This window comes from Myotis lucifugus, unplaced genomic scaffold (assembly GCF_000147115.1).
Source record: "Myotis lucifugus unplaced genomic scaffold, Myoluc2.0 scaffold_2, whole genome shotgun sequence".
Taxonomy (NCBI): Eukaryota; Metazoa; Chordata; class Mammalia; order Chiroptera; family Vespertilionidae; genus Myotis; species Myotis lucifugus.
The window spans coordinates 23,921,324-23,947,489 of NW_005871050.1; the positions used below are offsets into that span (position 1 = coordinate 23,921,324).

The following is a 26,166-nucleotide window of genomic DNA, read 5'->3' on the forward strand; positions in this document are numbered from 1 at the left end:
AAAGACTCAGCTTTTAGAGAAGGGGAAAGTGAACTTGTTTGTATGCCTAGAACAAAGTACGGCATGCTTATTGTCATCCTTTTTCTTCTGATTCTACAGATGCCATTGCTATTCTTTGGCTTAAAAGAGGGAAAAATCTTTTTTTTCCCTTGGCACATAATTCAAGGGGACTTTATTGTCCTTGCTGACAATCACATGACAGTACTATTGGTGGTTTTAGTTCAGAATTCCATACTGGGAGTACTTGGCCTTCATCTACTGTCAAGAGAAGCAACTGGGAAGGCATCACCATTCTGTTTGCACAGGACTTGTGAGAGAAAAAGGGTGGAGGTGGTAAGAAGCTAACTTTCTGGTCTTGTATCTCTTTCTGAGACCCAAGCCCTTATCTCCAAATGCCTCTTGAATACACCTGGCTGTGCCACAGGCCTCCCAAACAGAAAATATCCATAGCTAAATTTCTTATCTCCATATCCCCATCCCAAACCTCTTTTCACTTTAATTCATCACCTTATTAAGTAACACCAGCCAGAATCCTAGGCATCATCTGGGACTCTCACCCTCTCTCTCATGCAACACATCTAGTCTTTCACTCAGCCCTGTTAGTTCTATTTCCTAAATATTTCTTGAATTCATCCTCTACACACACACACACACACACACACACACACACACACACACACACACACCACTGTCTTGATGTCTTTATTCAGGTCTAAATTATCTCTTCCAAGAACTGCTGCATGCTTAACTTGTCTCCCAGATTTAAGTCTTTCCTTTCAAAAAAATTATTGAATTTATTGAGGTGACATTGGTTAATGAAATTATATAGGTTTCAAGTGTACAATTCTATAATACATCATCTGTATATTATATTGTGTGTTCATCACTCAAAGTAAAGTCTCCTTCCATGACCATTTATTCCTTCCTTTACCCTCTTTTACCTTGCCTCATGACCCTATCCATCTGGCAATCACAATACTGTAATCTATGTCTAATTTCTTTTTTGGGGGGAGGGTGTTAATCACTTCACCATTTCACCCAGCCCTCCAACCCCTTCTCCTTTTATAGCTATCAGTCTGTTCTCTGTACCCATGAATCTGTTTCTATTTTGTTCATTAGATTCTACATATAAGTGAAATCATATGGTACTTGTGACTGGCTTATTTCTCAATGTCCATCCATGCTGTTACAAAGGGTAAGGATTTCCTTCGTTTTTTTTTACAGCCGAGTAATATTTCATTGCATTACTGTACCACAGCTTTATTATCCACTCATCTACTGATGGGCACTTAGGCTGCGTCCAAATCTTGGCTATTGTAAATAATGCTGCAATGAACATAGGGTTGCATATATTCTTCCAAATTTATCAGTTCTAGTGTTTTGGGTTTCTTCGGAAAAATTCCCAGAAGTGGAGTCACTAGGTCATAAGGCAGTGGACATTTTTAATTTTTTGAGGAACCTCTATACTATTTTCCTTAGTGGCTGCACCAATCTACATTCCAACCAACAGTGCACGACGGTTCCCTTTTCTCCACATCCTGGCCAACACTTGTTTGTTGATTTATTGATGATAGCCATTCTGACAGGTGCTAGTTAATATCTCATTATGATTTTAATTTGCAGCTCTCTGATAATTAGTGACGTTAAACATCTTTGCATATGTCTATTGACCATTGGTATGTCCTCTTGGGAGAAGTGGACATAACCCCTTATAAGATGTATCATTGGTAAATATGTTATCCTATTTAATGGATTGTCTTTTCATTTTGTTGATGGTTTCCTTTGCTGTGCAAAACTTTTTAGTTTGATATAGTCCCATTGTTTATTTTTTCTTTTGTTTCTCTTGGTTTTTTATGTATATGCTTGGGCTAAGAGAAATGTCAGAGTTTTCTTCTAGGATTTTTATGATTTCAAGTCTTATATGTAAGTCTTTAATCCATTTTTAGTTTATTCTTGTGTATCATGTAAGAAGATAGTCTAGTTTCATTTTTTGCATGTATCTGTCCAGTTTTCCCAAGACCATTTATTGAATAGGCTATCTTTACCCTATTGTATGTTTTGCATCCTTTGTAAAGTATTAATTGACCATAAAGGTGTGGGTTTATTTCTGGGCTCTCTATTCTGTTCCATTGATCTTAATGTCTTTTTTTATGACAGTACTATGCTGTTTAGATTTCTATGGCCGTGTAGTACAGCTTGATATTAGGCAATGTGAGTCTTCCAACCTTGTTATTATTTGTCAAGATTACTATGCCTATTCAGGGACTTTTGTGATTTCATATAAATTTTTGGAATATTTGTTCTAGTTCTGTGAAATACGCCATTAGTATCTTGATAAGAATTGTGTGGAATCTATAGACTTCTTTGGGAAATATGGACATTTTAATTATGTGAATTCTTCCTATCTATGGACATGGAATATACTTTCATTTGTTTGTATCTTCTTTAATTTCTTTCTTCAGTGTTTTATAATTTTCCGAGTATAGATCTTTTACCTCCTTAGTTAAAATTATTCCTAGGTAATTTATTTATTTTGATGCAATTGTGAATGGAATTGTTTTCTTAGTTTTTTTTATAATAGTTCATTATCCTTTCTAATAAAGATGGAATATGCTAATTGACCCTCACACCATCACAAAGATGGCGGCACCCACAGGCAATAAGGAGGGAATATGCTAATTGACTTTCACACCCTCAGAGATGGAGGTGCCCACAGCCACAAGATGGCCAGCAGGGAAGGGCAATTGGGGGGACCAGGCCTGCAGGGGAAGGCAGTTGGGAGAGACTGGGCTAACAGGGGAAAGCAGTTGGGGGCAACCGGGCCTGCAGGGGAGCAGTTAGGCATCAATCAGGCTGGCAGGGGTGTGGTTAGGGGGTGATCAGGCTGGCAGGCAGAAGCAGTTAGGGGCAATCGGCAGGCAGGCAAGCAGTTGGGAGCCAGCAGTCCCAGATTGTGAGAATGATGTCCAGCAGTTGAACATCTCCCAAGGTGTACCAGATTGGATAGGGTGCAGGCCAGGCTGAGGGACACCTCTGCCCATGTACGAATTTCATGCACCAGGCCTCTAGTTGGTGTATAAAATACAACTGATTTCTAGATATTGATTTTGTATCCTGCTACTTTACTAAATTCATTTATCAGGTCTAGTAATTTTGGTGGAACCTTTAGGGTTCTCAATATACAGTATCATGTCATATGAAAATAATGACAGTTTTAACTTTTCCTTTTCAATTTGCATGCCTTTTATTTTTTCTTCTTATCTGATCACTGTAGATAGGACTTCCAGTACTATGTTGAATAAGAGTGGTGAAAGCATGCATCCCTTACTTGTTACCAATCATAAGAAAAACGCTTTTAGATTTTGCCCATTGAGTATGATGTTGGCTGTGAGTTTGTCATATATGGCCTTTATTATGTTGAGGTATGTTGCCTCTATTCCCACTTTGCTGAGAGTTTTTATCATAATTGGGTGCTGGATTTTATTAAATGCTATTTCTGAATATATTGGTATGAGCGTGTGGTTTTTATCTTTCATTTTGTTTATGTGGTGTATCATGTTTATTGATTTGTGGATATTGTACCAACCTTGCATCCCAGGAATAAATCCAAGTTGATCGTGATGTATGATCTTTTTAATGTATTGCTGGATCCAGTTCGCTAATATTTTGTTGAGGGTTTCAGCATTATGTTCATCAGAGATATTGGCCTATAGTTTTCATTCTTTGCAGTGTCTTTATCTGGTTTTACATTTAGGATACTACTGGCCTCATGAAGTGAGCTTGGGAGTCTTGCCTCCTCTTGAATTTTGGGAATAATTTGAGAAGGATCAGTATTAGTTCTTCTTTGAATGTTTGGTACAATTCACCTGTGAAGCTGTCCAATCCAGAACTTTTGTTTGTTGAAAGTTTTTGTTTTATTACTGCTTTAATTTCATTAGTTGTAATCTGTCTATTCAGATTATCTGATTCTTCCTGATTCGGTTTTAGAAGATTGTTTTATTCTAGGAATTTATCCATTTTGTCCAGATTGTCCAATTTGTTGGCATATAATTATTTATAATTCTTTCTTACAATCCTTTTTATTTCTGTGGAGTCAGTTGTTACTTCTCCTCTTTAATTTCCAATTTTATTTATTTGGTTCCTCTCTCTTTTTTTTCTTGATGAGTTTTTTAAAGGTTTGTTAATATTGTTTATCTTTTCAAAGAACCAGCACTTGGTTTCACTTACCTTTCATATTTTTTAGACTCTATTTTGTTTATTTCTGCTCTGATTTTTATTTCTTCTAGAATCTAGAAATTTTGGCCTTTTTTGTTGCTGTTCATTTCATAGTACTTTTAAGTGTAAAGTTAGATTGTTTATTTTAGATTCTTCTTATTTCTGATTTTAGGCCTGTAGTGCTATGAATTTCATTTGTAGAACTATTTTTGTTGTGTCCCATTGATTTGGGGTTGTTGTATCTTCATTTTCATTTGTTTCAAGGTATATTTTGATTTCTTCCTTGATCTCGTTTTTAAGTCATTCAGTGTTTAGTAATGTTACTTAGCCTCCATATCTTTGTGTTTTTCTTTTTTTTATTGATTAAGGTATTACATATGTGTCCTTATCCCCCTATTCCCCCCATCCCCCACTCATGCCCTCACCCCCCTGGTGTCTGTGTCCATTGGTTATGCTTATATGTCTTTGTGTGTTTTTCGTTTTGTTTTGTTTTCTTGTGATTGATTTCTAATTTCATGCCATTATGGTCAGAGAATATGCTTGATATGATTTCCATCTTCTTAAATTTATTAAGACTTGTTTTGTGTCCTAACATGTGAGTTTATCCTAGAAAATGTTCCATGTGCCAGCCTTAAGTCTTATCTCTTCTCCAAATAACTTTCCACCTGCCACATGCAGGTTTCTTTCTAAATACCAGGGTTATCCTGTCATCCCCCCAGCTTAATGCTCATCAGGTAGCTGAGTATTCTCCAGTGTAAAATCCACCTCTTTACCATAGCACACAGGATTTAGTTATCTGGACCCCCCCTCTCCACCCTCTTACTCCTATCCTTCAGAGTCAACATCTTTCTTGCTCTTTTCCATCTCAGCCCTATAGTCTTCACACATAACATACCATTCCTTCTGCCTAAAATGCCCATCCTCAGCCTGGAAAACTTGTAACCATCCTCTAAGTCTCTGCCAAAGCATTACCTGCTCTTTAAGTCTTTTCTTACTCTGACTTTGCCCTCAGTAACAGTCTCCTTCTGTCTTTTTCATGGCCTTCTAACTACATCTCCATTATAATAAATAATCTGCTGTATTTTAGTAATTTATTGTCTCTCACCATACTGAGATCCCCAGCTTAGTAAGCCTTGTACATATCATAGAGGAAACTAAGACATAAAGGTGTTCAACATGCCCATTAAATAACTGAGTGAAAAGAATGAAGTCCAATAGCAATCCTATTTTTAATTCTAGAAGATCTTCTTCTGTTTTACCCTCCCCCCCATATGGTTGAAGTAACTGGCCAGCTCTGTTGTTCTGCTGATCAACTTTGAACTTGCTATCAGCAAAAACCCTTGGCCTTTCTCCAATCTCCCTCATTTTGTACTTGTGCACTTGGCCTGAGAGCAAAGCTCTACATTGATACCTATTAAATGTCATCTCATTAGTTCTAGCACATTGTTCCAGGCTGTTAAAATGTTTTTGAAACTTGATCCTGTCACTCAATCTATTAGCTAACACTCCCAGTCTTGTAACATCTGAAAATCTAAGAAGCTTACCATCTATTCTCATCAAAAGCATTGATAACACTCTCAGACCAGCTTGGTATTTGCTGGATAGAATATTGGGCAGCTATTGAAATGTTACCTTTGAAGATTATATATATATATATTATACAAAATCTACAATTTTTAAAAGCACAAAATTTATATACACTATGATTTCAATTATGTAAACTAGATATGCAAATGAATGACAATCTATAAGGACAATAAAAGCAAAACAACAACTAGGCTGTATTTGGGTTGATGTTTGGGTTGATGATTAGTAATACTCATAAAAATAACTAATATTTACTGAGTGTGAGATCCAGGCACTATTACAAAATGAGCTTTACATGAATTAACTCATACAATCTTTACAACCATGCTATCAGGTAGCTATTATTATTAACTATTTTACAAATGGAGAAATTAGGGCACAAAGCAGTTAAGCAGGCTGCTCACAGTAACATAGATGATCAGTGGCAGAGTCAGGATTTCAATTTAGGCATACATGCTCCACTCTGCTTTATTCACGTATGCAGGTATAAATTTTGCATGGTTTTGTAAACCATGTAAAATTTGTTGTGTAAAATTACAATAATCACAAATGCAGCCCTAGCTGGTTTGGCTCAGTGGATAGAGTGTCGGCCTGTGGATTAAAGGATCCCAGATTCGATTCTAGTCAAGGGCACATGCCCAGGTTGCAGACTCAATCCCCAGTAGGGGGCATCAGGAGGCAGCCGATCAATGACTCTCTTTCACCATTAATGTTTCTATCTCTCTCTCCCTCTCCCTTCCTCTCTGAAATCAATAAAATATATATATATTTTAAATGCATTTATAGCTAAATAGCACAGAGCTGTGACTTAGCAGGTCATTTACAACCTCCTTGTAGACTATCACCATTCATTTATGGCTATTTCTAATCAATGTTAATTTCTCTACCTAACATTCAGTCCATATTTTCCCATATTATTTATGTGGATAGAAACTTAGTCCCCTCAAAGGCTTTTCCTTTTTTCCTGTCCAGATACTAAAGGTCCTTATTGATTGTCTTCAGTTTTCTCCCCTAATTTCAGTTCATAGCCTTCTTAATATGATCATCACAGGGTGGTACCATTCATTTGTACTTTCTTTAGTTATTTTCATCTCCTGTCATCTCTTATAGAGTTATTCAACAAACATTTATTCAGCAAACTGCTATGTGCCAAGCAATGAGCATATTGAATAAGATGGCATCCTTATCCTCAAGCAGTTCATAGAAAACAATTAGAAAAACTGCCATTTTTAATGCTAACCATATCCCAGACACTGTGTTGAGTGCAGTATCTTATATGATAGAGTAAGGTGGTTAAGTGTGTGGGCTCCAGAGTCAGAAGAACTGGGTGCAAATCCTACCTCTTCCTGCCTGTGTGACCACTCTGTACCTCAGCTTCTCATTTAAAAAAAAACAGTATCTACTTCATAGGGTTATTCTGAGAATCAAATATTATAATACAGTGAAAACACCACAGTGCCTGCTGTATAGTAAGAGCACAACAAATGTTAACAATTGGTATTTATCCTATCAATAATTTTAGAGATCAGGAAACTTGAAGTTTAAAGTGGCTATGTAACTTTTCCAAAATCAAATAGTTAATAAACACTTATAGCTGGGTGACCATGAGCAAGTCATTCAATCTCTGAACCTCTGTTTCCTCAGCAGTAACAAAGTTTTTATAAGGATCATAATGATAATGTGTGTAAAGTGCTTAGTGTGCTTTTATAGTACTCAATAATTATTAGTTAACTAGAGACCCAGTGCATGAAAATTCATGCACTGGAGCGCAGGGGGTGGGGGGTCCCTCAGCCCGGCCTGCCCCCTCTCACAGTCCTGGATCCCTCAGGGGCAGGAGGCGACCCAGCAATCAGGGAAAGGCAACACCCCCATCACAACTCTGCTGCTGTCACTGCCAGCAGCGCAAGCCTCGGCCGGCCCTGGTTACCTGAGCTCAGGCCAGCCCTGGGCGGCTGGGCAGCCACCATCCGAGGCTTGCCTGCACCTAAGCCAGCCCTGCTTGCCTGAGCCTCAGTCAGTGGGGGGTGCAGGAGGACCCAAGGCCCCTGGCAGGGGTGAGGGGACTCAGGGCTGAGGGGACTCTGGTGGCAGGCATGTGGAGCAGGCAGCCCTGGCTGAAGAATGGAGGATACTCTCAATGACATGAGTTATAACTTCCAATTTGTTGGACACCACAGTCAGGCTTCAGCTTCTGGGGAGGGAGGAAGAGAGGGATGGGCAGCTCGTTGGAGGAGTCTGGGCGAGCTGCAGGTCAGTGGGGGGTGCAGGAGGACCCAAAGCCCCCAGCAGGGCAGAGGGAACTCTGATAGCAGGTGCGCGGAATGGCCAGGCCCGCCCCCACTGTGGATGCCGCCATCTTGTGAGGGCATGATGGTCAATTTGTATATTACCTCTTTATTATATAGGCTATAACATTAAAAATAACCCATATAAAGTATTAATTCAAAAATCCATAAGCTTCTCAACTGAGCTGAGCACCATCCTGGGAGCTGTAGGAACCACAATAGAAGTATTACAAATGATAAGTGCTCATGTTCACTCAGCTAGCAAATGTCAGAGCTGACACTTTAATCCACCATAATGCAACTGCCACTGTATTTCTCCCTCTATGTAATTAAACTGATGGTAAGTCACATGGTCTGAAGATGAGAAAGTTTGGTGGAGGAAGTCTTCAGCCCTTGAAGAAATATTCAGCCCTTAGATAAGTCTTGCAGTACTATAGGTTCTATGTAGACTAAGAAGAGGGAGATGGTATTATAGGTGGAAAGACAAAGCATAAGAAGTAGAAGTGAGAACAAAATAACAAACTTATCTAGCTGGTTTGAGTTGGGGAAGAGACCAAAATATGTGAGATCATCAGTCTACCTGTTTGGATGCAAATATGGCAGCCCCCTTATTAGCAGATCATCTCACATTTTCTCTCATCTTTCTCTTCCTAAAGAATTAACTAACCTGTTCTTTTCTCTCTTTAGGCTCTTTGAAACCCTTCAGTCACTTTTCTGGTCTGTATTCGGACTTTTAAATCTCTATGTCACCAATGTGAAAGCCAGACATGAGTTCACAGAGTTTGTGGGAGCTACTATGTTTGGGACATACAACGTCATCTCCCTGGTAGTGCTACTGAACATGCTGATAGCCATGATGAACAACTCCTACCAGCTTATTGCCGTGAGTAGCTTTGTTTTGCAAGGGTGGTTACCTTTACTAGGATGGTTTCGGGGGAGGGGTCACATTGGCAATCTGTATGCTTCACTTATTTTACATTAGCTTTCCTAGTTGTTAGATTGAATTATTTCTTTCCAAGACAACTCAGTTTGGACTCTCAATCCATTGAATCTCAGAAATCTAAAAGATGTTCTACTTAATAAGGTTTTTTGGTTACCTGATAAAAATATTTTTAAATCTCTGAATCTGTTTTCTTATCTTAGTAAGGAGAGCTTAGGAAGTCTGAGTACAATTTAGTTACTACCTGTCACCCTACTAACCTCCAGAGGAGATTGAGCTGATCCAGTTCTCTAGGAAACAGGGCCTTATCTCTCTTCACTGCAATCATCTTCCTCCCAAAACTGAGCATTCCACTGACTAGGACAACCTTCTCAGACAGAGTGGCTATGTTTTTTGATCAAGGATATATGAATAACTGTACTTCACTGCGAGATGCTCTTAAGTAGAGTCCATAGCTGAATATTTTTTCACCATCACATACAATTTGGATCAGCAATATTTAGTACTCTAAACTAGAAATGGCAAAGGTATAGGATATGTGATCAGTCTGGGCCCTGCCTTGTTTTGTGATGCCAAAGTAAATATCCAGCAAAGAAGTTCTAGCTATCAGAGGTCCTGTTTAGTTGAATATCACTGAATTTGGATATTTAGTTAATATTAAGATGCTAAATCATCCCCATGGGTTCATCTTGTGCTCAAGGTTTTGCTGTAGTATTAAAGGGACAGAATAAAAAGACCCAAGTCTTATATTCCTTCATAGGTGCTATTTTTCTGACTTGGTTTACCACTGAGGAGTCATTTAACCTATAGAAAAGAAGCTTAATTTTTGTTGTGTGTGTGTGTGTGTGTGTGTGTGTGTGAATGTGTTTACAGGCCTACCTCATTTTATTGTGCTTCACAGATGTTGCATTTTTTTAGAAATTGGAGACAGGGCCCTCCACCAGCAAAAAGATTACGATTGCTTTATTGCAATATTCACTTTATTGCAGTGGTCTGGAGCCAAACCTACAATATCTCCAAGGTATGCCTGTACAGGCACACATATGTACACACATATTTCATAAATATTATTGGTGATAGTGAACATCTGTGATCCATTTCCATTAAGAACAAACAAAAGAAGAATGGATTCATGTTGTAGCAGGAAATTTTTGAGTTATATGTATGGAAGAACTTCCTAATCACAAATGGAAATCTATATATATAAAAGCCTAAGCGACCGTTCCACCAATCTACCGTTCAACCTTTCGACCAGTAGCTATGACACGCACTGACCACCAGGGGCCAGATGCTCAACACACAGGCATGGAAACATGGAATAGACTGATGAATCTCAGAGGGAAGAGGGGAGGAGGGAGAGTGGGAAGAGATTAACCAAAGACCTTATATGCATATTAGAGTTCCGGTACACAGATTTGTGCACTGGTGGGGTCCCTTGGCCTGGTGTACGGGGATTGGGCCGAAACCAGCAGTCTGACATCCCTTGAAGGGTCCCGGATTGGGAGAGGGCACAGGCCAGGCCAAGGGACCCCACCAGTGTATGAATCCATGCACTGGGCCTCTAGTGAAATACATTCTTCTAGGTGGATTTGTAGCATTTCTTTAATTGGAGAGTTGTAAAAATCAGGATATAAAATTATCTACTAGGATGGTTAGGATCTTAGATGCTTAGTTGGGGGAGAAGGCACAGGAATATAGTGAAATATATTAAGAATTAGAAGATCAGGGATTCTAGTCCTGTTTCTGTCAATTATAACTGTGAGACCTTGAGTAACTTTTCCTTTGGGACCCTCAGTTTCTTTATCCAAAAATTGAAGGAATTGGAATGCATGGTCTTCTCCCCACCCCCTAGCTTTATTGAGATACAATTGACATCCAATCATGAGGCCTATAACAACATTTTGGTCAACAATGGACCACAAAAAAGATGGTGGTTCCATAGGATTATAATGGAAATGAATTTCCTATAAGAAATGGAAGGATATGTGGGTTCAGGAAGAACATCTTTTTCTCTGACAGGAGAAATATCTGTGGGGTTTGGCAATAGACTCCCTCTTACTCGCAGCATCTCAGTTATGAGTGCACAGATCTCATCTCCATCAGTCATCCACTGAGCTGTTTTAGCACAGAGGAACCTGTCTCCAGCACTACAGAGGGCGCTGCAGTCAGTCCTTCCAAATGTAGCCCATGGTCTTCAGAGTTCATTGCTGTAAATTCTTTGTTGAGGACAAGGACACAATTACACAGGAACTACTTTAACAGGTATTAAGTGCCACTGATACTTCAGTAAAAGCGTTCTGTGACAGGATGGATCCAGTCTGTCCCTGTACTTTAAAAATATATTCAGGTTGTCATAGGTTAAACATATAAAAGTTTTATTTCTTCCATCAATGCAATGCCAGAGAGAACCCCTGTGCTAGATAGTGTGAGTGAAACCAAAAACAAATTTCCAAAGTCAAACTATTTGAGTCCTCAGTTCTATATCCTCTCCATGTTAAACACCTTCTTTAAAAAACAACAACAAAAAAACTATTGTTGAGATTATTACAGATGTCCCTCTTTTTTCCCCCCATAGCTCCCCGCCACCAGGTTCCCACCCCACCACAGGTCCTTGCCACACTATTGTCTGTGTCCATAGGTACTGCATACATGCATATAAGGTCTTTTTTTATAATATATTTTATTGACTTTTTACAGAGAGGAAGAGAGAGGGATAGAGAGTTAGAAACATCAATGAGAGAGAAACATCGATCAGCTGCCTCCTGCACACCCCCTACTGGGGATGTGCCAGCAACCAAGGTACATGCCCTTGACTGGAATCGAACCCGGGACCCTTCAGTCCGTAGGCCGACGCTATATCCACTGAGCCAAACCGGTCAGGGTGCATATAAGATCTTTGTCTAACCTCTTCCCGCACCCCCCACACCCCCTTCCCTCTGAGAATCATCAATCTGTTCTATTTCCATGCCCCTGATTCTATTCCAGTCACTAGTGTATTATGTTCATCGGATTTTTTATTCATTTTATTTTTAGATTCACTTGTTGATAGATATGTATTTGTTGTCACTTTTTTGTTTATTATTTTTTAACTTTACCCTTTTCTTCTTCTTCTTCTTCTTCTTCTTCTTCTTCTTCTTCTTCTTCTTCTTCTTCTTCTTCTTCTTCTTCTTCTTCTTCTTCTTCTTCCTCTCCTTCTTCTTCAAGAATACCCTTCAGCATTTCATAGAATACTAGTTTGGTGGTGATGAACTCCTTTAGCTTTTTCTTGTCTGTGAAGCTCTTTATCTGACCTTCAATTCTAAATGATAGCTTTACTGTGTAGAGTATTCTTGGTTGTAGATTCTTGCTATTCACCACTTTGAATATTTCTTGCCACTCCCTTCTGGCCTGCATAGTTACTGTTGAGAAATCAGCTGACAATCATATGGGTACTCGCTTGTAGGTAACTAACTGTTTTTTTTCTTGCTGCTTTCAAGATTTTCTCTTTGTCTTTTGCCCTTGGCATTTTAATTATGATGTGTCTTGGTGTGGTCCTCTTTGGATTTCTCTTGTTTGGGGTTGTCTGCAATTCCTGGACTTGCAAGTCTATTTCTTTCACCAGGTAGGGGAAGTTTTCTGTCATTATTTCTTCAAATAGGTTTTCAATATCTTGCTCTCTCTCTTCTTTTGACACCCCCATAATTTGGATGTTGGTATGCTTGAAGTTGTCCCAGAGGTCCCTTACACTATCCTCATATTTTTGGATTCTTTTTTCTTTTTGCTCTTCTGGTTGGGTGTTTTTTGTTTGTTTGTTTGTTTTGTTTGTTTGTTTTGCTTTCTCATATTTGAAATCATTGACTTGATTCTTGGGATCCTCTAGTCTACTTTTGAATCCCTGAATATTATTCTTTATTTTAGTCAGTGTATGCTTAATTTCTGACTGGTCCTTTTATTTTTTTATTTTTTTATTTATTTATTTATTTTTGCATTCTCACTAAGATCCTTGAAGGTCTAACTAAGTTCCTTGGAGGTTTCTAGAAGATTCTTGAGTAACCTTGGTTTCTTCTTCCTACTGATCCTCGGGCCACCTTTCACTCCCTCCTGCAGTCACTATTGTGGTGATCCACACCTTCCCCAGCCAGTTTCTCTAAGATATTTCCAATCAATCCATCCCACATAATGATTCCTGTTAATGTTCATCCAGCTCACAGAGTTCATGAAGCAGCATTGGCAGCTTTGATGTTCTATTTCTGACCCTGTAGGAAGGATTCAGGGGGAGGGCTTGATGTACAGTAATGTCCATCATATGTGACCTAGGCCTACACATTCACTCACCACTCACTCACTCACCCAGAGCAGCTTCCAGTCCTTCAAGCTCCATTCATCATAAATGCCCTATACAGATGTATCATTTTTTAACTTTTATACCATACTAGAGGCCCGGTGCACAAAATTCGTGCACTGGGAAGGTGAGGGTGTCCCTCAGCCCAGTCTGCACTGTCTCCAATCTGGGACCCTTCGGGGATGTCCCCATGGGATTGGGCCTAAACCGGCAGTCAGACATCCCTCTCACAATCCAGGACTGCTGGCTCCCAACCGCTCGCCTCCTTGCCTGCCTGATTGCTCCTAATGGCTTCTGCCTGCCAGCCTTATCACCCCCTAACAACTCCCCTGCCAGCCAGATCAGTGCCTAACTGCTCCCCTGCCGGCCTGATCACCCCCAACTGCCCTCCCCTGCTGGCCTGGTTGCCCCTAACTGCTCTCCCCTGCAGGCCCGGCTGCCCACAACTGCCCTACCCTGCCATCATGGTCTCCCCTAACTGCCCTCCCCTGCTGGCCTGGTTGCCCCTAACTGCTCTCCCCTGCAGGCCCGGCTGCCCACAACTGCCCTACCCTGCCATCATGGTCTCCCCTAACTGCCCTCCCCTGCTGGCCTGATCACCCACAACTGCCCTCCCCTGCTGGCCATCTTGTGGTGGCCATCTTGTGACCAAATGGGGGCGGCCATCTTTTGCAAGGTTGTGATGGTCAATTTGCATATTACCACTTTATTATATAGGATTCTTACTGTATTTTTTCTATGTTTAGATATGTTCACATATACAAGTACTTATCATTGTGTTACAATTGCCTACAGTATTAACATGTTGTACAGGTTTGTAGCTTAGGAGCAATAGATTATATCATTTGGCCTAAGTGTAGTAGGCTAGACCAGTGGTCGGCAAACTCATTAGTCAACAGAGCCAAATATCAACAGTACAATGATTGAAATTTCTTTTGAGAGCCAAATTTTTTAAACTTAAACTATTTAAGTAGGTGCATTGTTATTAACTTAATTAGGGTACTCCTAAGGCTTAGGAAGAGCCCTAAGGGGCCAAAGAGCCGCATGTGGCTCGCGAGCCGCAGTTTGCCGACCATGGGGCTAGACCATCTAGGTTTGTGTAAGTGCTATCTATGGTGTTTGCAACATGACAAAATCACCTAATGACATACTTATCAGAACATATCCCCATTGTTGTGACAAATAACTGTATAATATTGTTCTTGAAACCACTCCAAGTTTAAAGTATATAATGTGATGATTTGATACATGTATATATTGTAAAATTATTACCATAAGGTTAGCTTACACATTTATCTTCCCATGTAAATTACCTTTTTTGTGATGAACATTTAAAATATACTCTCTTAGGAATCTTCAAGTATGCAATACAATATTGTTAACTATATTCACCATGCATTAGATCCCCAGAACTTATTCATTTTCTATTTAGAAGTTTGAACCTTCACTCCATGGCAATCACCACTCTACTCTGTTTCTATGAGCTTGGCTTCTTTAGACTCCACATATAACTGGGATCATACATATTGTTCTTTCTCTGTCTATTTCACTTAGCATAATCCCCTACAGTTAGATTCATCCATATTATCACAAATGGTAGAATTTCCTTCTTTCTCATGGCTGAATAATATTCCATTATATATATATATATATATATATATATATATATATATATATATATATACTAATAATAGACAATCGCTATGCCTCCCATTGGCTAATCAGTGTGATATGCAAATTAACCCAACCAAGATGGCGGCCTGGCGGCCGGCAGCCACACAGCTGAAACGAGCAGGAGGCTTGCTTGCTCCAGTGATGGAGGAAGCCAAGGTTCCCCACCTGCCGCGGCCTGGCTCTGAGCTCCGAAAGCAACAAAGTTTCAATTATAGAAGCTAAACAAACCCCAGATACCTGCTTTCAGCAGGCCGTGGCCTCAGAGCTGGAGCAAGTAGGAGCCGGCTCTCAGCTCCAGTGACGGCAACAAAGTTTCAATTATAGAAGGTAAAAAAAAAACCCAAAGAAAAAAAAAAAGAAAAAAAGGAGAGGTTGGAGCTTCAGTCGCCGGCCAGCCTGAAAACAGCCCTCAGCCCCTCATCCAGGCTGGCCAAGTACCCCAGTGGGGACCCCCACCCTAAAGAGGGTGTGACCAGCTGCAAACAGCCATCAGCCCCTCACCCAGGCTGGCCAGGAACCCAAGTGGGACCCCCACCCTAATCCGGGACACCCTTCAGGGCAAACCAGCTGGGCCCCACCCATGCACCAGGCCTCTATCCTATATAGTAAAGGGGTAATATGCAAACTGACCCTAACAGCAGAAAGACTGGGAATGAATGGTCACTATGACACACACTGACCACCAGGGGGCAGACGCTCAATGCAGGAGCTGCCCTCTGGTGGTCAGTGTGCTCCCACTTGGGGGATCTCTGCTCAGCCACAAGCCAGGCTGATGGCTGCCAGTACAGCAGTGGTGGTGGGAGCCTCTCCTGCCTCCTCAGCAGCGCTAAGGATGTCTGACTGCAGCTTAGGTCTTCTCCCCACTGGCAAATGGACATCCCCCAGGGCTGCCGGGCTGCCATAGGGATGTCTGATTGCCAGCTTAGGCCCAATCCCCCGGGGAGCAGGCCTAAGCCAGCAGGTGGTCATCCCCCGAGGGATCCCAGACTGTGAGAGGGCACAGGCCGGGCTGAGGGACCCCCCCCCCCGAGTGCACAAATTTTTGTGCACTGGGCCTCTAGTATATATATAATGGAATATGATAGATACACACACACACACACACACACACACACACACACACACACTGAGTGGCCAGATTATTATGACCACCCCATAAGTCCCATAAGTACTTCATTGGGCCACCTTTTGCCTTCAATACTGTGGCGATTCTTCTTGGCATTGACTCCACGAGATGTTGAAAAGTGATGTGAGGAATCTGACACCATGCCTGATGAATAGCACTGTCCAGTTCTGTGAGATTTGATGGTTGTGGAACCAGCTGCCTGATGGCTCTTTTAACTTCGTCCCATAAATGCTCAATTGGATTGAGATCTGGTGATTGTGGGGGCCACCTAAGCAAGGTAAAGTCTCCCTCGTGTTCTTGAAACCACTCCTGCACAATACAAGCACCGTGGCACGGTGCATTGTCTTGTTGGAAGAAGCCATCTCCATTGGGATATGCTATCAACATGATAGGATGAACTTGATCAGCAACGATACTTAGGTATGTTGTGCTATTCAGACGTTTATAATGATCTGGCCCTCTAACAACTTCAGTGTGAAATTATAGCTAATTTGCCTAAAAATGTCAGGTAGTCATAATAATCTGGCCACTCCGTGTATATATACATTTTCATTATCCATTCATCCATCAATGGATACTTAGGTTGTTTCCATATCTTGACTACTGTGAATAATGCTGCATGGCGCACAGATATCACTTCAAGATAGTGACTTCATTTCCTTTGGATATGTACTCAGAAGTACAATTGCTGGATCATATGGGAGTTCTACTTTTAATTTTTTTAGGAACTTCCATATTGTTTTCCAGAGCTGTTCTATGAGATTACATGCCCACCAACAGTGCACAAAGGTTCACTTTTCTCCACATCTTTGCCAATACTTCTTATCTTTTTTATAATAGTCATTCTGATAAGTATGAAGTGATATTGCATTGTTGTTTTGATTTGCATTTCCCTAATGATTACTGATATTGAGCATGTTTTCAGGTACCTGTTCGGCATCTGTATGTCTGACTCAGTGATATTTAATCTCACTGCCAACTCTGATATCCTGTGAGTCTGGGTGTCTATAGATGAACTGATGGACTCGCAAGATTTTTTTATTGATCTGAAATTCTGTCCATCTGTACTTTTGAAATGGAATAAAGTTCAATTTCTTTCTTCTTCTTTTCCTTTTCCTATACCTCTCTCTCTCTCTCTCTCTCTCTAGTTCAAACACAATTAGACCAAGAATTCTGAATTGATCTATGCTCACTCGTAGTCTGTCTCTATAAGGGGGAGAGGCATAGAGTCTTAGGGGTTTATTTCTATAACCCTATATCTACCATGCTAACCCACTACCCCTGCCAAAGATAGCAATATTCATATTGAGGCATTTGTCATTTTCTCTCTGGGTGTCTCACAGCTGATTGTTCCTAATGGTAGTGGAAAAGAGAGATATTTTCTTGTCACATAATGCATAGCTGTGGTGTTCCCCACTGAGCTCAGCAACATTTTTCTAGGAAGGGTGGAAATTATCTACTTCAGCTCTCTTACCACCCCACTTGCTGGTAATAAGTTGTGTTTTGATGCTAGCTACTGCTGCACCTGAGGAAAATATCTTGGCTTGGGAGAGAGCTGATTGTTAGGGGTGGGTGAGTTGTGGGGAGATGGACTGAATGGGATCTACACCATCTCACACATCTGGAGTCATGGCTAACCATTCTGGATACTACCTGCTTCTTTAGGATCCTATGGTAATGTGCCTTTACAATTTGGAACTGGATCCCATAGAATCCTGATATTGGGCAACCTGATTCCAAAAATACCTGAATCTGTTTAAGTGGTAAAGATCAGAAAATAGATGTGATTCCACTTGCCACATCTATACTTCAGCAGTGAATGCAATTTTTAGGATGGTCTTAATATGAAGAAAAGGTTACAGGAAGGGAAGCCACTAAAAACAAATCTCTCCTACTTCAAAAGTTATCACAGGCTGAGTCTAAATAGAGATTCAGTTGTCAAAGTGCTTCACTGTGAGTCAATTCAGTATGTATTCTAGTACAGGGCTCAAGAATAACAAGTAATAGCAATCCCTTGAAGGGTTGAACTCTTTCTCAATGCTCTGTGTAGGATGCAGAACTGCTGATGGAGTGGATATATGGCAATTCATATTTCTATGCCAGAAGAGGCTTCACTGCGCTAGTGGATAGAGTAAGCCTCAAAATGTGGAAAAGTAGGGATCACTCCAGGCCTGTGCTCTGTGATCCCAGCCAGCATCAGCAGGTGAAGCTGGCCATATTGTATATTATTGTTGTTTGTAATTAGCTGTGATTTAAATCCCCCTCAAGCTGCTTATTTTCCTCTGTGACACTTTATTCACAGATCCATCTTGTCACTGCTGTTCCTGATGTGTATACTCCCAATTCCATCAAGTGAAGCTGCCCCAATGCCATTTTAATCAAATTCACCTATATAAAAATAATATTTGGGAGAGACAGACCAGTCCCACAAAGTTAATTGACCTTAGGCCATATTCCTACTCTCAGCTCACACACAAGGGGTTTCTCCTGTACCTGAGATTGGTCCCCCTAAAACATGGAGCTTATGATGATCTGTGATAGAGCTGCATTCAGCAAGCTAATAAGAACCCTCAATTTCTTTGGCTGTTTTGGAGTGATCATTGTAATGCTGAGAGTAAGTAAATAGCACTTGCCACACTGAGCCACATCTGCTGGATGGGGTGGGAATAGCCCAAATACATAGCATTGTTGTCTCCCTTAGTGTAGCAACATTTTTAGTCTCAGATGATGGATGGATTTTTGCACTGCAGAAGACAGCCATGCAAATGAATGCATTCATCAGAACAAATCCAGCAGTATAAAGTGCTGGCAAGGCCCTGGATGGTGTGGCTCAGTTGATTGGGCATCTTCCTATGCACCAAAAGGTTGCCCATTTGATTCCCAGTCAGGGCACATGCTGGGTTGAAGGTTTGATCCCCAGTAGGGGGCGTACAGGAGGCAGCCAATAGATGTTTCACTCTCACATCAATGTTTCTCTCTCCCTCTCCTTTCCTCTCTCTATAAAAATAAATAAAAAATCTTCTAAACAAAATAAAACAAAGTGCTGGAAAGAGCTGCTACACACCATCGAAGTGGCAAGGAATGCAGGTGGTCTTCCCGCCCTCTCCCCACCATCTGGGACTAACCACAGCCTCTCAAAACACAGAAAAGGTGGCAGCACTTCACACACTACACCATGATTTGTAACCCTCTAACCAGCCAGATAACCAACTGCTATGCACTGACATGGCACCCAGTTGTTAAAATAATAAAATATTTCTAAACCAGTTGGTAAACAGCTGCAACTCCAGATATTCCATTTCTGATGCCACAGACAATCTCAAACTGCAGCAAGTGAAGGGTAACATTTGGAACATCAGGTGTTTGCCATGCCCCTGCTCCAGTGCTATTGCTTGAATGCATGCTTATGGGTCCAGTTTATTAAACAGTCTGAATATCACTATGGTAGGCAAAATCCTAAAATTCTCTCCCAAAATTTCCCACCCTAATTGTCAGGACTATGAATATGATGAGAATGCATGCATGTGATTATGTTGCATTACATGGCAAAAGGGATTTTGGAGATGTAATTAAGGTTACTAATCAAGGAGATTATTCAGATGGGCCTAATCTAACCACATGAATCCTTTAAAAGCAGCGTTTTCTCCAGTTGTTAGCAGGAGAGAATGTCAGAGGTTCTAATCACAAGAAAGATTTGATGTGCCATTGCTGGCTTGAAGCTAGAGAGAGCCATATGAGATCCTCAAAGTATAATATAAAATTGCCTTTACATAAAAACAATAATTAGACAAGGATCCAAGATGGCAGCAGAATAAGTGGAAGTTACACTCATCTCCTCCTGAATTACAACTAAGTTATAAAACAATCATCCTGAATAACCAACTGAAGACTAGCTGAAGAGAAATCTTATAACCAAGGATTTACAGAAGAAGCCACATCAAGAGTGGTAGGAAGTATGAAAATATGAAAAGGGATGCCCAGCTCCTATAGGCAGCAGCTGAGGTTCCAAAGGGATATCTCAGCTGTGGGGTGTTCCCCCTGAGAAGCATGGGGTCTAAACTCCAAGCTGAGCTCCCCAGCACAAAGCACCAGAGCCGGGAAGAGATGCCCACATAATATCTGCCTGTAAAAAGTAGCAGGGTTTCTGTCTAGCGGGGAGCAGTGGTAGCCCACTAGAGACACAGACACCCTCTTAAAGGGCCACCACACAAGATTTTATTTTCAGACACTCACCCTGGGCTCCAAAGGAGGGAAGGCGGAGCAGACTAGAGCCATGTGAGGAGAATCTGGGTTTTGTGGCTCTGGAGAGGGAGCTGAAGGGACAACCACCAGAACACCTGTGCTAAGTCATTCTCCTATACCTCACATGCCATCGTTCTTTGGTGGAGCACACCCCTCCTTAAAGCAGAAGCCTGGGGGAATCAATTGCCCCACCCTCTGGACTCCTTGTCGCCCAACCTTGTGGTTCTTACACCTGCTAAGGAGCATATCCAGAGGCTCTTTCAATGACTGAGTCTAATAGGCAGCCGACAGATGGATATAGGTGGATCTTGTCAGGGTGCCTTTGGACTTTTGCTGATATTCCCCCAGGCTTAATGCTAGTAAAGGCCAGCATTGGTGTGCAGCTTGGTTATTCCCATGCACATTCAGGTTGAGCAGAGGTAGCCACAAACTGTGGATTGTTTGTAGCTCTAAACAGGTTGCCAAGGGCCAGTCAAAGGCAGCAACTTACACTGGCCTGCACCAGAGTTCCTCCCAAGAGGCCCAGAACCAACCTAGTGGCCAGCTTTAGATAAGATCCAGAACAGGATTGAATAAGCTGCACAAGCAGCATATCCAAAGGAAGATTTTGGCAGGCACCAAGACCTGCTGAGGCAAATTCTGCTTCCTGTGATTAGTATTTGCAAAAGAGCTCACATGATGTGGTCGGGGTTGAGCCTCACAATCAGCCAGCCTGAGGGTCAGTTGATCCCACACACGAACAGGTGAAAAGCAATCAAGACTCAATTACAACAAAAGGGCCTACATAACCCACACAAGGGAAATTCCTGGAGCACCCAGATCAGTTGATCAAAGGAGACTGCACCACTTGACTCTACAGGACACCCACTGCATAAGGACACCCCACAAACACTGGGAATCATAGCAGATCTATATAACACATAGAAACCAACACAAAGAGGTAGCCAAAATGGGAAGACAAAGAAACAGGCCCCCATGACAGGACAGGAGAAATCTCCAGAAAAAGAGCTAAAACAATTCATACAATATAGTGTTCAAAGTAATGGTTATAAGAATGCTCAACAGCATAAAAAAGGCATAGAAACCATAAAAAAGAACCATTCAGAAGTGAAGACTACAGTATCTGAAATGATGAATACACTGAATACACTAGAAGGAATAAACAATAGGTTAGATGAAGCAAAAGGTCAAATCAGAGATTTTGAAGACAAAGTAGCAGAAAACACCCAATCAGAGCATCAAAAAGAAAAAAATAATAATTTAAAAAAATAAGAATAGTGTAAGAGACCTTTGGGACAAAATGGAGTGTCAAAACATCCACATTATAGGGATATCAGAAGGCAAAGAGAGAAAACAAGTGATCAAGAACCTATTTGAAGAATAATGAGCAAAAGCTACCCTAATCTAGTGAAGGAAAAAATACACAAATCCAGTAAGTGCAGAGGGTCCCAAACAAGATGAACCCAAAGAGGCCTACACCAAGAAACATCATAATTAAAATGGTAACGGTTAAAGACAAAAAAGAAAATCTTAAAAGCCACAAGAGAAAAACAGTAAGTTACCTAGAAGGGTCCTCCCATAAGACTCTCAGCTAATGTCTCAACAGAATATTTCAAGCCAGAAGGGATTGGCATGAAATATTGGAAATGATGAAAAGCCAGTTCCTACAACCAAGACTATTTTATTCAGCAAGGCTAGCTTTTAAAACTGAAGGAGAAATAAAAAGCTTCCCATCCCTGACAAACGAACTGGACAACCTAGACAAAATGGACATATTCCTAGAAAAATACAATCTTCCAAAACTCAATCAGGAAGAATCAAAAAATCTGAATAGGCTGATAACTATTGATGAAATTGAAGCAGTAATCAAAAAAAACATCCAGAGAGCCAAGATGGCGGCAAACAGACAGCAGGCTGCAAGATAGTGTGTGAGTGAGAGATCAAAAGGACAGTGCATGGACCTGCATGTGGGGAGTGTCTGTATTTGTGAGTGAGAGACAGATTTATCCCATGGTACTGTTGGGGACTGGCAGACCCGGCTCCCTGGCCGGGCAGCCTCTACTACTGCTGAAATCTCTCACAGAGTGGCTGTGTCTGCCGCAGAGACCGTGCCATCTTGAAGGAGAGAGCCTCTGTGATCAGAAGCCCAGCCTTACCTTCAACCAGGGAGACCTCGGATACCTCCTGGGACCCTACAACCACAATGCCCAGGGACCAGCTGCCTCAGCTGTGAACCCACGAACACTGAGACTCCAGCCTTCCAGGCCGCAAACGCCTAAAAAGTTTGTCTATGGGGTGACAAAGTGGCACCAAATATGCGGATAGGCCCTGCACTTTTTCCAGAGCATATAGAAAGAACAGCTGAATCAAATAACACCCACCCGGAATTGGCAAATTAAACACAGCTGGTGAGGCAATCCTTGGACAGAAAGGTCAGAGGTCTCCTGGAGAGAGCTCTGCCTCCTCAGATTCACCTGAATGTTTGTTGTTTAGGTATTTGTTGTTTGAATTTTTTTTGATTAGTTGTTGTTTGTCATTTGCATTCATCTCAGGGTGTTTATTGTTTGCATTTTTTGGATTAGCTGTTGGTTTTTGGAGTTTTATTCCCACATACATATATTTTTCCCCCTTCTTTTTTCTCCTCTTTCTTTTCTCTCTTACATTTTTTTTCCTTTTCTCAATATAATTTTTGCACTCTTTTCTCTCCCTAATTCTATTTTTTTCTGGTGGTCACCTTTGTTTGGGGTTATTGGTATTGTGAATACATTTATGTTTGGTGCTCTGTGCATTGTGTCTTGTCATGTTGTATTTTGTGCCTTTAAGTCAACACAGGGGAGGAAGAACTACATAACCAGACACCCTGAGAGGAGCGAAGATGGGGAGACAAAGAAACAGCCCCCATATGAAAGAAAAGGAGGAATCACCGGAAAAGGAAGTAAACGAAATGGAGGCAAGCAATCTGTCAGAGAAAGAATTCAGATCAATGGTCATAACGATGCTGAGAAGGATGGAAGACAAATTCAACAATATGTGTAAAAACCAAGAGGAAATGAAGAAGAAGCAAGAATAAATGAAAAATGACATTGCTGCAATAAAGAACACAATAGAAAGCATCAACAGTAGACTAGAAGAAGTGGAGCACCACATCAGTGAGCTATAAGACAAGGTATGAAAAAATACCCAAGCAGAGCAGCAACTAGAAAAGAAAATGAAAAAACAGGAGAGCCTAAGGGAACTTTGGGACAACATGAAACAAAACAACATCTGCATAATAGGGATCCCAGAAGAAGAGGAAACTGAGAAAGGAATAGAAAAACCTGTTTGAAGAAATAATGACAGAAAACTTCCCTGATATTGGGAAGAAGAAAAAACTCACACAAGTCCAAGAAGCACACAAAGTCCCAAACAAGATGAACCCCAAAACTGACACCAAGCCTTTTCCTGTGAGAGCCACCAGGTAGAGAGGAGTGTGGCCTTCTCCTCTCCCCGCCATGGCATGTGCTCGTCCACTGATATCTGTGTACTATGAAAAGGGGGAAACATCTGGCAAAAATGTCACTTAGCCTGCTGTGTTCAAGCCTCCCATTCGACCAGATATTGTGAACTTTGTTCACACCAACTTGCGCAAAAAAAAATAGACAGCCCTATGCTGTCAGTGAATTGGCAGGTCATCAAACCAGTGCCAAGTCCTAGGGTACTGGCAGAGCTGTGACTCGAATTCCCAGAGTCCAAGGTAGTGGAACTCATCGTTCTGGCCAGGGTGCTTTTGAAAATATGTGTCATGGGGACCGCATGTTTGCACCAACCAAAACCTGGCGCCATTGGCACTGCAGAGTAAACACAACACAGAAACGATATACCATCTTCTCTGCCCTTGCTGCCTCAGCCTTACCAGCACTGGTCATGTCTAAAGGTCACCGTATTGAGGAATTTCCTGAACTTCCTTTGGTGGTTGAAGATAAAGTTGAAGGCTACAAGAAAACCAAGGAGGCTGTTTTGCTTCTTAAGAAACTTAAGGCCTGGAATGATATTAAAAAGGTCTATGCCTCTCAGCGAATGAGGGCTGGCAAGGGCAAAATGAGAAACCGTCGTCGTATCCAGCGCAGGGGACCTTGTATCATCTATAATGAGGACAATGGTATCATCAAAGCCTTCAGAAACATCCCTGGAATTACTCTGCTTAATGTAAGCAAACTGAACATTTTGAAACTTGCACCTGGAGGGCATGTGGGCCGTTTCTGCATTTGGACTGAAAGTGCTTTCCGCAAGTTAGATGAGCTGTATGGCACTTGGCGTAGAGCTGCCTCCCTCAAGAGTAACTACAACCTTCCCATGCACAAGATGCTCAATACAGACCTTAGCAGAATCTTGAAAAGCCCAGAGATCCAAAGAGCCCTCCGAGCACCATGCAGGAAGATTCACCGCAGAGTCCTGAAGAAGAGTCCACTGAAAAACCTGAGAATCTTGTTGAAGCTAAACCCATATGCAAAGACCATGCACCGGAACACCATTCTTCGTCAGGCCAAGAACCACAAGCTTCGGGTGGATAAAGCAGCAGCAGGACTAGAAACAAAATCAGATGAGAAGGGGGTTCCAGGCAAGAAGCCTGTAGTAGGGAAGAAAGGAAAGAAGGCTGTTGGCCTTAAGAAGCAGAAGAAGCCTTTGGTGGGAAAAAAGGCTGCAGCTACCAAGAAATCAGCAGCTGAGAAGAAGCCAGCAGAAAAGAAACCCACCACAGAAGAAAAGAAACCTGTGGCATAAACTTATACTCCCTCTGTCCCATAATAATAGTAGCAAGTGAATATTTAAACGGGAATTAATGGTGAATGCAGCTGTAAGTTATGTTGTAGCGCAAAATTGCGAAGCCTTCAATAAAAATCAATGTTTCATGACATCTGTCATTTGTTTTGACACATCTTTCAATTTTTAGGTTAATCTAATTATTACGAATTATAACTATTTTTCTAATTTCATCCACTGATCGAAATCAATTGTTTTATTTCAGTTGAATATCAACCCATTGTAAAAGTAAGATGAAAAAAAGAGAGTTTTCAAGCAAAGATCGAGTTGTGATTGTCCAGTTCTTGATGCATCAAAAGAAAAAGGGAAAGTTGCAGAAAGGTGGAATTACATTAGCTGCAAAACAATTTAAGTGCAACAGAATGACCATATCAAGAATTTGGAAATGTGCTTCCGAAAATAATTGTCAAGGAGAATCTTATGCTAATGTTGATTCTTTGAAAAAACAAAACTGTGGACATAAATGCAAAGGTTATGGAGAAAAACTTGAAAAACTTAGACATATTCCTCTTAGCAGAAGAGGCACCATATTAGCCTTTGATAATATTTCTCCTGAAATACTGGATAATACGTGTCTGTCACTTTAACAAGTTATGCTGGAAGCAATGAAGAATGATGGCTCCAATAATTTTAAGCTCACGCATATAGGGAAAGCAAAGCTTCGCAGCCAAGTGATCCTACCTACAAGTTTAAAATGCAGTAACAAAATTATTGAAAAATCCAGAAACTATCTGAACACTCAAAATAAAAATTAGGAGTACTATTTTTAATTTATTGTTTAATTTAATCTAGTTTTCTTATAATAAATGTTGGGTTCTATATTTATTTTCTTTTGCTATTATTATTATGGGACAAATTACATTCATCAACTGCCACTATTATTATGGGACAGAGGGAGTATTTGTTTATTCCATAATGGTCAAATCACTTTGGACAGCTAATTTTGAATAAAAATATGATCAAAGGCAAAAAAACT

At 41.0% G+C, this 26,166-nt stretch overlaps 1 protein-coding gene and 1 pseudogene across 1 annotated transcript in view; both read left to right on the forward strand.

Moving 5' to 3' along the window:
• The window catches only part of TRPC5 (transient receptor potential cation channel subfamily C member 5), a 150,339-nt gene that overhangs the window by 97,329 nt on the left and 26,844 nt on the right, over positions 1 to 26,166 (forward strand). Inside the window, exon 6 of the mRNA XM_023758584.1 lies at positions 8,775 to 8,970. Coding sequence (XP_023614352.1) covers positions 8,775 to 8,970 — 196 coding nt within the window. The remainder of the gene's footprint in view (positions 1 to 8,774; positions 8,971 to 26,166) is intronic.
• On the forward strand, positions 23,846 to 25,151 carry LOC102435474 (annotated as a pseudogene).